This window comes from Dreissena polymorpha, chromosome 4 (genome assembly GCF_020536995.1).
Source record: "Dreissena polymorpha isolate Duluth1 chromosome 4, UMN_Dpol_1.0, whole genome shotgun sequence".
Taxonomy (NCBI): domain Eukaryota; kingdom Metazoa; phylum Mollusca; class Bivalvia; order Myida; family Dreissenidae; genus Dreissena; species Dreissena polymorpha.
Genome location: NC_068358.1, coordinates 7,055,477 through 7,068,425, shown reverse-complemented (window position 1 = coordinate 7,068,425; position 12,949 = coordinate 7,055,477). Strand labels below are relative to the sequence as shown.

The 12,949-nt window shown below is 32.1% G+C and overlaps 1 protein-coding gene and 1 long non-coding RNA gene across 9 annotated transcripts in view; both read right to left on the bottom strand.

Moving 5' to 3' along the window:
* The window catches only part of LOC127877592 (P-selectin-like), a 53,722-nt gene that overhangs the window by 12,859 nt on the left and 27,914 nt on the right, over positions 1-12,949 (bottom strand). Inside the window, exon 1 of one of the 8 annotated variants that reach the window (XM_052423611.1) lies at positions 335-423. The exons of 6 other annotated variants lie outside the window; for them this stretch is intronic. Coding sequence is in view for 1 of the 2 variants with exons in the window: in XM_052423605.1 (XP_052279565.1) it covers positions 262-280 (19 nt within the window). In the remaining variant the exon portion in view is untranslated. Of the gene's footprint in view, positions 1-261; positions 424-12,949 lie in introns of those variants that run through there. One more of the 8 variants, XM_052423605.1, reaches the window with a different exon arrangement.
* Positions 7,698-10,281, bottom strand: LOC127877593 (uncharacterized). Its single transcript, XR_008048491.1, has 3 exons — positions 9,731-10,281; positions 9,225-9,358; positions 7,698-7,962 (listed from the first exon to the last, which is right to left on the bottom strand). It is a non-coding gene; the product is annotated as an uncharacterized LOC127877593 (long non-coding RNA).

Genomic DNA, 12,949 nt, shown 5'->3' with positions numbered 1-12,949 from the left:
CATGTTTGCAAAAGTATCAAAGATGTATACAATAACTTTAATTCAATCAGATGGTTTAACATTATAAACATATGGTAACGTTATCTATAGAGACAAATGGGTTATTTAAAACCATTTCAATTCTTCAAGATACAGGAAAATAGAAAGTTAAACGAAAACATAAGTAATTAAAAAATTCCGATGATACTTGGCATTTATTGCGGCTTCCCTAGAAGCAGCCCTATTATTCAAACCGCTCAAAAGGAAAGGTTTAAAACTAACCATTGGTTACAATAACCATAAAGAATAAAACGTTTAAAGAAAAAATCCTGCCAAACACGTCTGTATTATCTACCTGTGTACGTTGACTTTGTCACAATAAATCGCAGTCATCGCGTTTCGTTTCACAGATATGCTTTATCTGTTTGATATCTTTATGAGCACTCGTATCTAGTGCAAATAGTACTTACCTAATCATACTATTTAAGGCGAATGAATAAAAATTGTTTGATATTATTCAACTTTATAATAACTGCATGCAATTAAAACAAATATCCGGAATGATATCTGCTGCAAAACCACATTGCCAATTAGTGCCGAGAAACATAAAAGTCGGTGTTGAGATTATTGTTGATGTCATTTTGTCTTAAATTAACAACTACAGGACAAATCATTGATCAACGACTTTTTCTATCAAACTCTTAACAAGAATTCTGGGACACCAGTTTGTTTGGCCACCATGCCTCATAATTCTTTTATCATAAGCTCATTGGATATGAATATATGTGTATGTTGAATAAAGAATAAACAATGTTATACTAGTAAGACGTGACGCGTTTAAGCAACATGTGTGTACTTATAAAATTGATAAAGGTAAACGTGTGATTTCTCTGTATCACTGTTTCCACTACATTTTAATTGAAACTTTATACACGTTTTGCAATGCCATTACGTAAGGAAAGTGACCATGTTTCATAACTCTCTCCTGCAATTCAGCAGAATTATGCCCCTTTTGTATCTAGAAAATTGTTTAGGGTAATCATGAAATTACTCCATTTAATTAAAGGTATTCTTTGGAAACGTGTGTTTGGTGTCTTTTTGTTAGGTCACTGACAAGTTATTTCACCCTGAACTGCAATTTAGCAGAGTTATGCCCCCTTATGTACCTTTACGCTGTGTCAGCTGTATGTATGTGAGTCTTATTAATTGAAAAACATGAATAATTAATTCCCCGTTAGAAGTGTTATAATATTACGAACTATTGCTAAAAATAAAAATAATAATACTGGCAAGGTAAATTATTACACAAAATTAACAGCATGCACTAAAATGCGCTAAAATAATATAAGTTCCCAATTTGGCTGAAAAAAGATCGTTAATTTTGATTATTTATCGGTGAAAAAAGTGGTGAGGAAAATCGTTGATGTTTAATCAGTTTTAAGAAAAATCAGTTGGGTTAAAGATTTGTGCAAACGGCTCCTTTTTGCACAGGTAACTATGATTATATATTATGGAACTTCACATATGGCCTCAATGGTTTTGCAACAACAATAAGTGTAACTAAATATCGAGTCACTGTGAAGCTGTTCATTAAATATTGTGTTTGCTGACCCCTTTCAATTATGCTTGATGAAGTCAGTTGTCAATTGCTAGTGTTGATTTTTTTAGTGTAGTTAGTGTTGGTTATTGTTGAATAAATCTGATTACTTTAAAAAAATAAGATGCGGTGCATTAGCTTAGGCATTTGGATGGCATAAATGGTATAGAAAATAAAGAACAAACATCAGTTTTAAAGTTTAAAATATTTTTAAATGTCAACAAAATTAATTATATGTGTGCATTTCAGCAATTGAAGTTACACTGTCATCAGTTTGAGTTCACTCTGTCCTCGCTTCCTCTCCATTAGTTTGCATTTTTGTATTTACAAAGTGCAAGATAACCGCAACAACTAGTACTGTCGAATCAGTTAGGTAATAACAGAACTGAAACAAACACATGGAGGATGATAGAAACATGGAGATATTTGTAGGCGTCAAATATCTTTAGATGTTGCTTATCTCAGGCTCGTTCAGTTAATGGAGAGTTGGTCTCACAGTCACTGGTTGAAACCACCAAAATGGGATGAAATAAATGTTTTTTTACTTAAGGCAGTGATTGTAATCTTATCTTACGCTACATATTGGATATTCGTAAATATCATTCGATGATCAGTACTGCCGAAATATCAATATTCTAGTAATTTCATGAAACAAAAGGTATTAGTGTGTTATATTGGCTTTAACCAGAAATTGTTAAAAGGGTCGCCAGAAAAATGGTGACATAATTAATTCTAAAAACATATATGCAATACATGTCAAAATCTTATTATGTTTCAAAATGTCCCCATTTAAAGTTAACACTGTCCTCATTAAGATTTCATACTGCCCTTATTTAGTGTCTTCAAGATTGGTTTTGACGATTTGATTTACACAGTATTGATATCAACAATAGCAACAACACAGGTGTAGTTTTAGATAGATCATGAACAAGGCTATGTGGACGTTCAATTTAACATGATTTCCGGTTTGTACTTTAAGGGTCTTTGTCTATCAACCTATCAGTCACAAGTTGGATTCATATGGGGGTTTATTTATGGTTCTAGTAACTAAATATATTGGTATTGTTAAATCATTATTCAACTTTTATAATTTAAATAAATACACATGTATATGATGCTAAATTTATGTGATCTTTTGGTATGTTTAGTTTATCTTCATATTACATTTATTCACACTAAAGTATACTCTTTTACTGACTAAGATAAGTGTGTGAATTATGTTTCACTATTTTCTAGAAACCTCAAATCAATAACCTACTTAAGCAACAACACAAAACTAAATAGATATTATATATTTAACTATTTAGATGTGACGTTATGGAGTTAAGATACCGCGACCACCCTCAATTTAATATCAAATTAGTAATTTACAACTTTCTGGTAAAAAATACGTAAGATAATTAAAGTGTATTGAGTCTTAAACTTTTGTTTACTTGACAAATAACAAGAAAGGTATCCATATGAATTTTAAATATGGGTAAACCGTATGAGATAGCAAAGGAACGCGGCCTACCTACCTATGGTCGATATGAGTTATTAGCTTGTCGGAAATTGAAATAACAGAGATTCATTTAAAACAACAACTGATAATTGTAAAACAATAATCAGGTAAAAATCCAGAAATGTATTATGTGTTATTTCAACCAGGTAAGGCCCAAGGCAGCGATTTTTAAACACATGTATATTGAAAGAAGACTTACCTATCAATACTTTCAAGTATTGCAAACTATACATATTTTCAGCAAAATCGTAAAGAATTCATGTATACTGTAGACAATTTCAGTTGTAAAATCACTTGAATCAAATACGGGCTATACGGAATGATTCTATTATGGATGTTTATTGTTGTTATTTTAAAAAGGCTTCCATGTATAGCAAGACAACAATACCGCACACAAACCTTGATATTCTGCGACATGGAATGTATTGTGTTGTAAGCGTTGCACTCACACCTCCAGTAAATTGGCTGAAATACGCGGTTGTATAAGGTTAGGGCGAAATTCAAGAGACGTCCCGTCCGAGAAACCAAGACTGTTGCTGGGTCTTTTTGATCGATGTGAAAAATAGTACACTGCATATCCTTTTAACGTTTCATGCGAAAGACTGAATAAGTGAGGGTTGAGCGAGGGATCGAATCTGCGACTTCTTATTTCTGGCATCAGTGTGTTACAACATAAATAAAGATCAGCTCTGATCACATTAACCAAAGCTGTATTAGATTTATTGTACAAATATATAAGTATTCCACCTAAAGGAATTATAATAATACAATACAATATACTGGAGGATAATTGTATATTTCACAGTAAGAAAGTCGTGTCGGTTTTAATCAGGTGATAAGGTATGAGATCTCAACGTATCATCTTTTAAGATTTTTACAAATAATGTTCGATTTTCAGTAAAGCACAAATGTCTTGTCTCATCCTACATCTTAAATATTAGTAAACCAGATAATCCAGTGTATTTCAGCTGTATAAATTTTAAGTCGGCTATTTAAATTATAACAACATTACTGTAACCACTTGTAGTTTTCTGCTTAGAAAATTTTCAATTATTGTACATGTCCGAGGTTTTAGTCTTACATTATGATTTGATGTACATTCATGATTGCTATATTTATCAGTTTGTCTTAATAAAATAATGTCATTCCATCATTTTAATTAATAAGGTGATATTTTAACACTTTAATTATTTCGTCCTAGTTTATTGTTGAGGTACGATCCCTAGAACAGTTTATAATCAGATATTCGACACAGTGAAATGAGATGATTCTTAATATATAGGTTCCCGTCTTGCCGCCGACATATTGAACAGATGCCAACGCCTCTGTGAGGTATATACTAATTCGAAAATTATATTGTGGTGTTCCAATGGGTTTAACTGCTCTAGTTGTGAAAGAGCGTTGATTGTGTGACATCGTTTCCACTAGCCCGCTCTCACAATCAACCCATTCCATTCAATACAATCCAAAATCAACACGGTCATGTTGAATCCCTCTTTATTCATTCGGGACTATTGGTGAGACATTGTCAGAACTTGGATATTTAGAAAAGGCCAAAGCAACGCAGAAAACACTCAGAACGTGGTGCAATCATTTAATGTGGTATTGTGATGTTTATATAGGATAAAGGTTTGTGCTTTAATGACCATATACAGTACAAAACATTTAAGGTTTACAAAAGAGTCAATGTTTTACCAATGAAATACATTATAAATGTACTTATTATGAATGTTTTAAGCTTACGTCTTTTAAACTGGTTAAACCCCAATGCTTTGCATTGACCGTTCTAAGGCGGTGACCCCAGCTTTATTCTTATATGTGTTTATGTTGTTTTGTATTGTGCTGTTTTGTGCTGTTTTGTACTGTTTTGGCAATCGGTCAAATGCCTAAAATAAAGGACCAACTAATTGTTTATAATAAGAATTCAATACTGCTCCAGCAGCTGGAGTTTCACTTCTTTATATTTTATACTTTAAATTATATAATTTCAACATGTCCCAGGAAAATGACATTCAAATATGCAATTCAATTGTATATGCCTGTAATATTGATAAATAATAATTTGCATTGGCAGTACTGCCTTTGCATACGACATTATTCTTCTAAATAGATTTAGTACAACATACATATGAATGTGTTATCGGAAAGAAAAACAGATTGTACAAATAATAAATAAAATAACAAGAGTCAATATAACAACCCTAACTGACTCCAGCTTATGGGTATATACAATGGCCCTTATTAACCAAATAATTATTTGACGTAAGTGTATGTATAGAGAATATTCTTTAAACTAAAATTGTCTAAAAACTATTTATTGTCATTTTGAGGGGTCTAACTTGAAATTTGACATGTTAAAATACACCATTCTTCATTTTGAACAGTTTGCTTATGACAAAAGCATCATTTATAACATGCATGTGTTCAAATTTTGAAGTAAGTTCTGTTACATCCTCGGTCTAAATTTGTGCTTGAATATTTAAGTGCTGGATCAACTAATTATCCTGGATAATCAGGTAATATATGCAATATGTGATAATCTTAATTTTTCCCCAACTCGCAAATGTTTGCGAGTACCTAAATTGTGCACTCGCATTTTAGATGCGTGTTTTTTTTATAATTAACTCGCAAAAGACCAGTTTTCGAGTGTTGAATTCGAGTCCTGAAACTTCTAGCGTTTATAAGATACTCACGAGAGATATAATAAAAACAGAACGGATATTTATCAGAGTGGCATGTTTTAATCTGTTAAACTTGCCTTAAACTTCCAACAAATGATCTGAAAAGATGGCTTAAAGTTTTCATTAATTAATCTATGTAACTAAACTTAAAATAAATTGACCGTTTTTCAATTGAATCGCTCTCTTCTCCTCTTCCTTTCCCTTACAGTATTTTAATTATCAGTAACATCAATATTTTAACACATGGATATGTAGCTTGACTTGGATACATGAGGACATTCTTCTTATTAAAGGAAATAAATAACGCGGACAATAAACTTCGAATTGTTATATAAATATGAATGAAACAGGATTTACTCAAACCTTTATTAATTTCCGAGAAACCAAGAATGGACTTGTACAGGTGTTTCTAATATCCAGAAACTGGCTGAACTTAAGTAACAACGCGCAACTCACTGTAACACATAATCTCCCTTTCAGATATTACTTTGCAAAGATTTGATCCCGCGAACCTCGAAGAAATAACAAATAATTAAGGTTCATGTAAAGTGTCAAAAGGTGTATTCTTCAAATAGGGATAGTTCAATAAATATTATGTCATTTAATTCAATTTATATGTTAATATGCTCGTAAATACTTGCAGAACATATCAGCAAATGAAAATGAAAAAAATAAATATGCAAAATGTTGCTTTTGAAGAATTATACATTGCATGCATGAAAATATCAAATTAACTAACAGAGTTAAATTTAATAAATTCCTTTGGTGAAAAGATTGTATACACTTAATTATAGGTACTACAAATGAAAATTCCACACAACACACACCAACAATCCTAAAATATGCAAAAGAAAAACATAAACAAATATCAAAAAGTAACAAACAAAATTAGGAACTACTTTAAGTATGGTGTACCAATTGTGACATTAAACTATATTTACTATTTTACATTTGTTGGAAAAGTTACTATATTTAAATTTTAATGATAAGAAAAGTACTAAGAAAATATATATTCTGCCTGCATGTGACATTTCATAATACTATACTGTTTACAATGTTTTACTATAGCCATATATTGCCATTTAAGGAAAAATGTCGCACCCCTTGGCAGCCATGTTTTTCAAACAAAATTAACAATTTTCCAACTCATCACACATATAATTTACACCAATTTTATGAACAAATTTCATTCAAATCACACAATAAATGTGGCCTCTATAGTGTTAGCAAGGTTTAACTATATGTATATAAGGACAAGTGCCCTGCCCTATTGGCGGCAATGCTTTTCAAACAGACAGAAACATTTTAAAATTCATTCAATGCATCACTGGTACAAATGTTCTGATCAATTTACATGAACATCAGACAATAAATGTGGCATAAATTGTGTTAACAATGTTTTACTATAGCCATATATAGGCATGTAATGAAAAATGCCCCGCCTCCTTGGCATACATGTTTTTCAACCATCATCATTTTGTAACTAATCCAATATATTATTGGTATGAATCTTCTGTACAAGTTTCATTAACACCGTACAATAAATGTGACCACTAAAGTGTTTACAAGGTTTAAGTACAGCCATATATAGTCATATAAGGAAAAATGCCACGCCGCTTGTCACTAATGTTTTTCAACCACACATAATAATTACTTTACTCATTCAAAATATAATTGAGACATAATAATCTTCCGACAAAATTTCATTAAACATATACAATATATGTGGCCTCTATAGGGTAAACAAGTTAAATGATGATGCAGCATGATGCATTACGTATGACGCACGACGGACAAAACGGAATAAAAAAATAACCATGAGCACATTGTGCTTAGGTAAGCTAATATGCAAGTTGAAATTATGGGGAATATTATTCATCACATTGCAACATCAATTGTTTTTAAAATATCATGCAATGTTATGCACAGTATTTAAAAACATATATGTATGCGAGATTATACCCTATAAATCCAAAAACTGTACTGATCCTTCCTTGAAGTCTTCTACAAGATGGTAAATCATGTAAGGTTCATCATCATTGTCATATAGCACTTCATACACTGCATTAGAATTCCCATCGACTCCAGACAAAAGGGATGTTACATAGCCAGTATACCACTCGGTATTTTCAGAATCAATGCACAACTTCCATTTATGTTTAATTTGTCTACCAACAAACTTTGTTTTTGAAGATGCTGCCCGTCTACAAATGAACAAAGAACAATAAATAAAATGAATAATCAATTTCGTTGATTTATATTACACGCCAAATAAACACTAGCAAACTGGATATTGTATTTGACATAACAACGAACAATTGTGGACAGTTATTTAATAGTGCCTTGATGCATATTAAACGAACTACTACATTATAATTTTTTTTTAATTTGACCTTTGACCTGAATGTGTGACTTTGACCTTAAACCAAATTGTTATGGTTGTTTAATGTGAAGCACCCCAGAGGATTGACAAAAACTATAGCAATTTTCATGGATGTGTCTCATGTGTTAATGGACATAATGCTGTAAGCTTATATTTTAAAAAATTGTCAAGATACAAATGGTAATAAATACGTTATTAACAGATGGTGTACAATGCCATTTGGCGTGCATCATACTCTTATCCATATATATATAAATACAGTGTACCAATTTTCAATGAAATCATCCAAAACAAGAGCACCGCATAAGGGGTGCCACGCTCAGCTGCGGAAGCTTGTATTTTTATTCATTGTTTCTTTTTTTAAATAGGTAACATTGACCTTGACCTTTGACCTAGTGGGTGTGTCCTTTAAAATGAGGATGGTGAATGTACATATGAAGTTTAAAAATTGTAGGTGTAAATGCTATGTTTGAATTTCATATTAGATGTCACAGCAACCTTGAATTTTGACATAGTGACCAAAAAATGGGCATGGCATGTAAAAATCATCAAGGGGCATGTACATATGAAGTTCCAAAGTTGTACGTGGAAGCACTTCTCTTTAAAAGCCAATGTTAAGGTTTGAGCACGACGCCTACGGCGGACGGTGGACGAGCTGACTGTGACAATACCTCAGTTTTTCTCCAAAAACAGCCAAGCTAAAAAGTACAAAATATGGGTGTGAACAAAATATTGAAGTACGGGGGAAAGGACGGACGGCAATTGCCATAACAATATCCCTCCCCTTATGGTGGTGAATAACAGTTCTTACAATACATTAAGAACTAGTGCCGCTTTATACATTGATGATTATATTGAAACATAAATAGGTATATATTGGATTTGTTGTCACCAAACATACAATGTAATTTAACAATTTTATACTTTATACTATATTTAAATACAGCCTCTTGTGACTATAGACTTTCATTAAAAAAATATCATAAAATTTAATATAATACTTATCACTATAACAAATTTGCCCTTGAAGGAATGAACATCTTTGTAATGATTGATCAATTGTATTTATTGCTATGTTATTACCTTGCAGTATTCCTATCTGATGTTACTGTACTAATCTTCTGCGTCACTGTGGAAGTTGGTTTGGTCCTTGAAGTAGTTTTCTTACGACATGTAACCGTCCTTTTACTTACAGAAGGCTTGGTTGTATCTTCAAACTGAAACAACAAATCACGTTTTAATGTTAAATTTTTAGCAAATACATTCTACAATATAAACTACCAAGGCAAATATTTACACAAATTGTAATTGACGTATGATGATAATTTTATATGAAAATGCTATTCAATATCTTAATTGTTTGTATATATTAACATCGATCAAACTTAATATGTTTGTGCAAATCGATATAGATTGGAAAAAAACTGGATATATTGAGAGCAAAAACGTAACATAATTTCATGGTAGACATACCTTTTATTCATATTTATTTGAATTAATATATAGTATTTAACTTGAAAACATCTTTATGGTGTTCTATGCTGTGAAACATCTTTCAATGTAAGAAATAATAACATATTGTAACCTACCCATACTCCAGGCTCTCTTATTCCTGGAATTTTTCTTTGTCTCCGACAAGCTAAATCTGGCAATAAAACCTTGCAATAAAATGCTTTAAGCTTTGGAATCCATGATTCCCAAAGGTTATTGTCTTTATAAATTGTTTCCACGTGGAGTTGATATGGGTCTGTGGTCCTTCCTATAAAGTCTATCCACGGTAAATTGCATATATGCAATAAACCTTGACACTGATAGTAATTGTGGTTCAATTTTAATTTTAATTTTTCCTTTTCTATTCCCAAAAGAAATTTCTGTTTGTATTGGCAGCTTGAAATAAGTTCATTCTTTATTTTTTTAAACATTTTTAACTTCAATAAGTCCTTCCCTATTGTTGTTGATAAAAACGATTCCATCCGGACTTCCACCTAAAAATTTATGTTCAGGATGAATAAATAATCCACATCTGTTAACATTAACATTAATTCCTTGTTCAGCTTTTTTAAAAATATATTCATGATTATTCATGAATGGTATTTCTTTCTTGTTGTAATCCAAATGGTGTGAATTCATTTCCTCTAACAGTTTTGTATAGAAGTTGTTCCACAATGTTTTTCACAGATATTGATGTTTTCCATTTCAAAATTAGTCCCAAATTTGATGCTGTTATTCTGTTTCTTCTTTCTTGATGCCAAACTTGAGAATTAGATTGATCTTCAGTAAGAGTTGTAATAGCATTAATTGTATCATTTGAAATGTTAATGTGATGAGACATGAACTGGTCACATTTGGTATTCAAAACAGATGCATCAACATCATCTTCACACTGAATAGCCTCATTTCCATATGATGACTTGGCAGACTTTGATGTACTCTCATTAGCAGTAGACACTTTTCTTTTCCACCTATTAGATTGAGCTTGTGGCTTGGATTTAGACTGATTAGAAAGTGTCAATTGCTTGTCCCTTTCCTCATATAGTTTGATGAAGTGGTATCCTGGTGAGGAGTCTGTCACCTGTTTCCAAACAGTGGGAGACCACTGTGGTCCGACATTCTTTCGTAAACATCCACCATAACACCTAGTATGCCATGACCCACGATTACACAAATTGTAGACTTTGCCTCCGTCAAATTTGGTGCGCATGTGCATCCAACACTCAGCCAAATTAGTTATTGTATTATTAATGAGTCTTTTACTTTTATTAGCAACTCTGTCCAGCAATCCTGAAATGTCACTCAACATATCTGATTTAAGATCTGAATATGAAAGTGTTGAATAATATCGTGAAAGTTCCTGATCTTTTAAAGATGTTCCTTCTTCCAAAAGTAAATTATTTTGAATACATAAATCAGATGGTTCGTCTACTTCAGTGGAATTATTAGTGTAGGATGTTGTTTGGTTAATAAATAATAGGTGGAATTGATTTAGCTTTACAGAAATCTGAACAGTTGTTGTGGTTGCCAAAAATGTGGTGAACTAAGTTTCGAATGTCTTTTTTCTAACTTGATTATTGCATTATGTACATTTTCTTCTTTGGATCGTATCCGGATAGCACATCGGACAGCACTTACTAAGCGAATGCGAACTGCTTTTGTAAGGTTGTTCCTACCTTTGTAATGAGGATTAGCGTCCACTAGCTTTTCCAAATTGGAATGAAGGCACTTACAAACATGATTTGAACATTCTAATTTTTGAACATAACTTCCCCAAACTGGAATTTCTTCATGTATTTTGGCATAAACTGATGAATCCCCATCACCAACTAACCACATATACCGTAACCCAGGCATTTTCTCTGCAAAACGGAATCCATCAAGGATGATGTCAGCTTCCATGGCTTGAGAATTCAAATTCCAGTTTTTAAGCATTGGTGATGTGGTACTGTTTGATGAGTATTTTCCGCATGTGAGCATACGTAACAGTATTTGTTTCTTATGCCAATGTACAAAATTCTCCCAATTCTCTGTCCAATAATACTGGCAACACCACCTAAATATATATATATATATTTAAATATACATTGTCAGATTACCCGGAATTATTATACAAATAACTTATTTGTAACTGACGTAACCAACATGCCGCATTGACACATAATATTTTCATATTGTCTTCACAAAAAACAGCATACACCATGCTCAATGTTTAAAACGCACTAAGTTACACCATGACCTAATTTTTTATCTGTCATGGCCCATGTTTTAACTTGTCGTTAAAATCATCTCCATAAAAGTTATGAGCAAGTTTTGTGAACAGATGAACAACAATTCAATTACATAGCGGACACCATGCTGAATGTAAACCATTACAATGTGGGAACCGAATTTTTTAGGCCTTTGGAAAAAGTATGAATCTAGATCAGACGCCACAGAACGTGGCGTCTCATCAGGATCTAAATTGTTTTCTATTATGATAGTATTCATTGAAAAAAAGAAGAAGAAATTGCTAATTTTATAAATTAAGCATACGACATTTTAGCAGACGACAAATTTCCCAGTATGCAAAGGGTTAAAGAACGCACTAAGTGACATATTTTTTGGCCTGGCATTACATATAATTAAAGTTTACCAAGACATCATGCAGATACAACATCTGAGCAAGTTTGGTGAAGATCGGATGAAAACAACTTGATTTAGATAGTGTACACTTAATAAAGACCGACACACAGACAGACCGACATACAGACAATGTCACTCCTATATACCCCCCTAAACGTTGTTTGTGGGGGTATAATAAAACATACAATATTCAACTACATGTACAAAATATATATTATTATTTAATTTTATTAACACCTGATCAATATTATATTCTCATATGAATGCCTGTTTTTAAATAGTAGATGCTGGCCCTGGGGATCAAAAATACAACCTTGATATTACATGTATTGTGCTCTACCCACTGAACTAAGCGGGTCAGCTATATGAAACCTTTATACACAAACAATGAACCAAAAATAAATATTGAAACTAAAGTACAACAACAGATGTGTTTTTGACAAACACAATGCCCCCTAATGCGTTTTTTGTTCCTTTTACCTTGAAGGATCAACTTGACCTTTCACCTTTAAAAATGTGTAGCTCCATGATATACACATGCATGCCAAAAAACATTGCTATGTTCAGTATTTTAAAAGTTATAACCAAAATTTAAGCAAATTGAAAGTTTTGGGAATTAATTACAAACAGACAGACAGGCCCAAAACAATATTCCCCCAATCTATTGATTATGGTACATAAAAAGTTGTAGG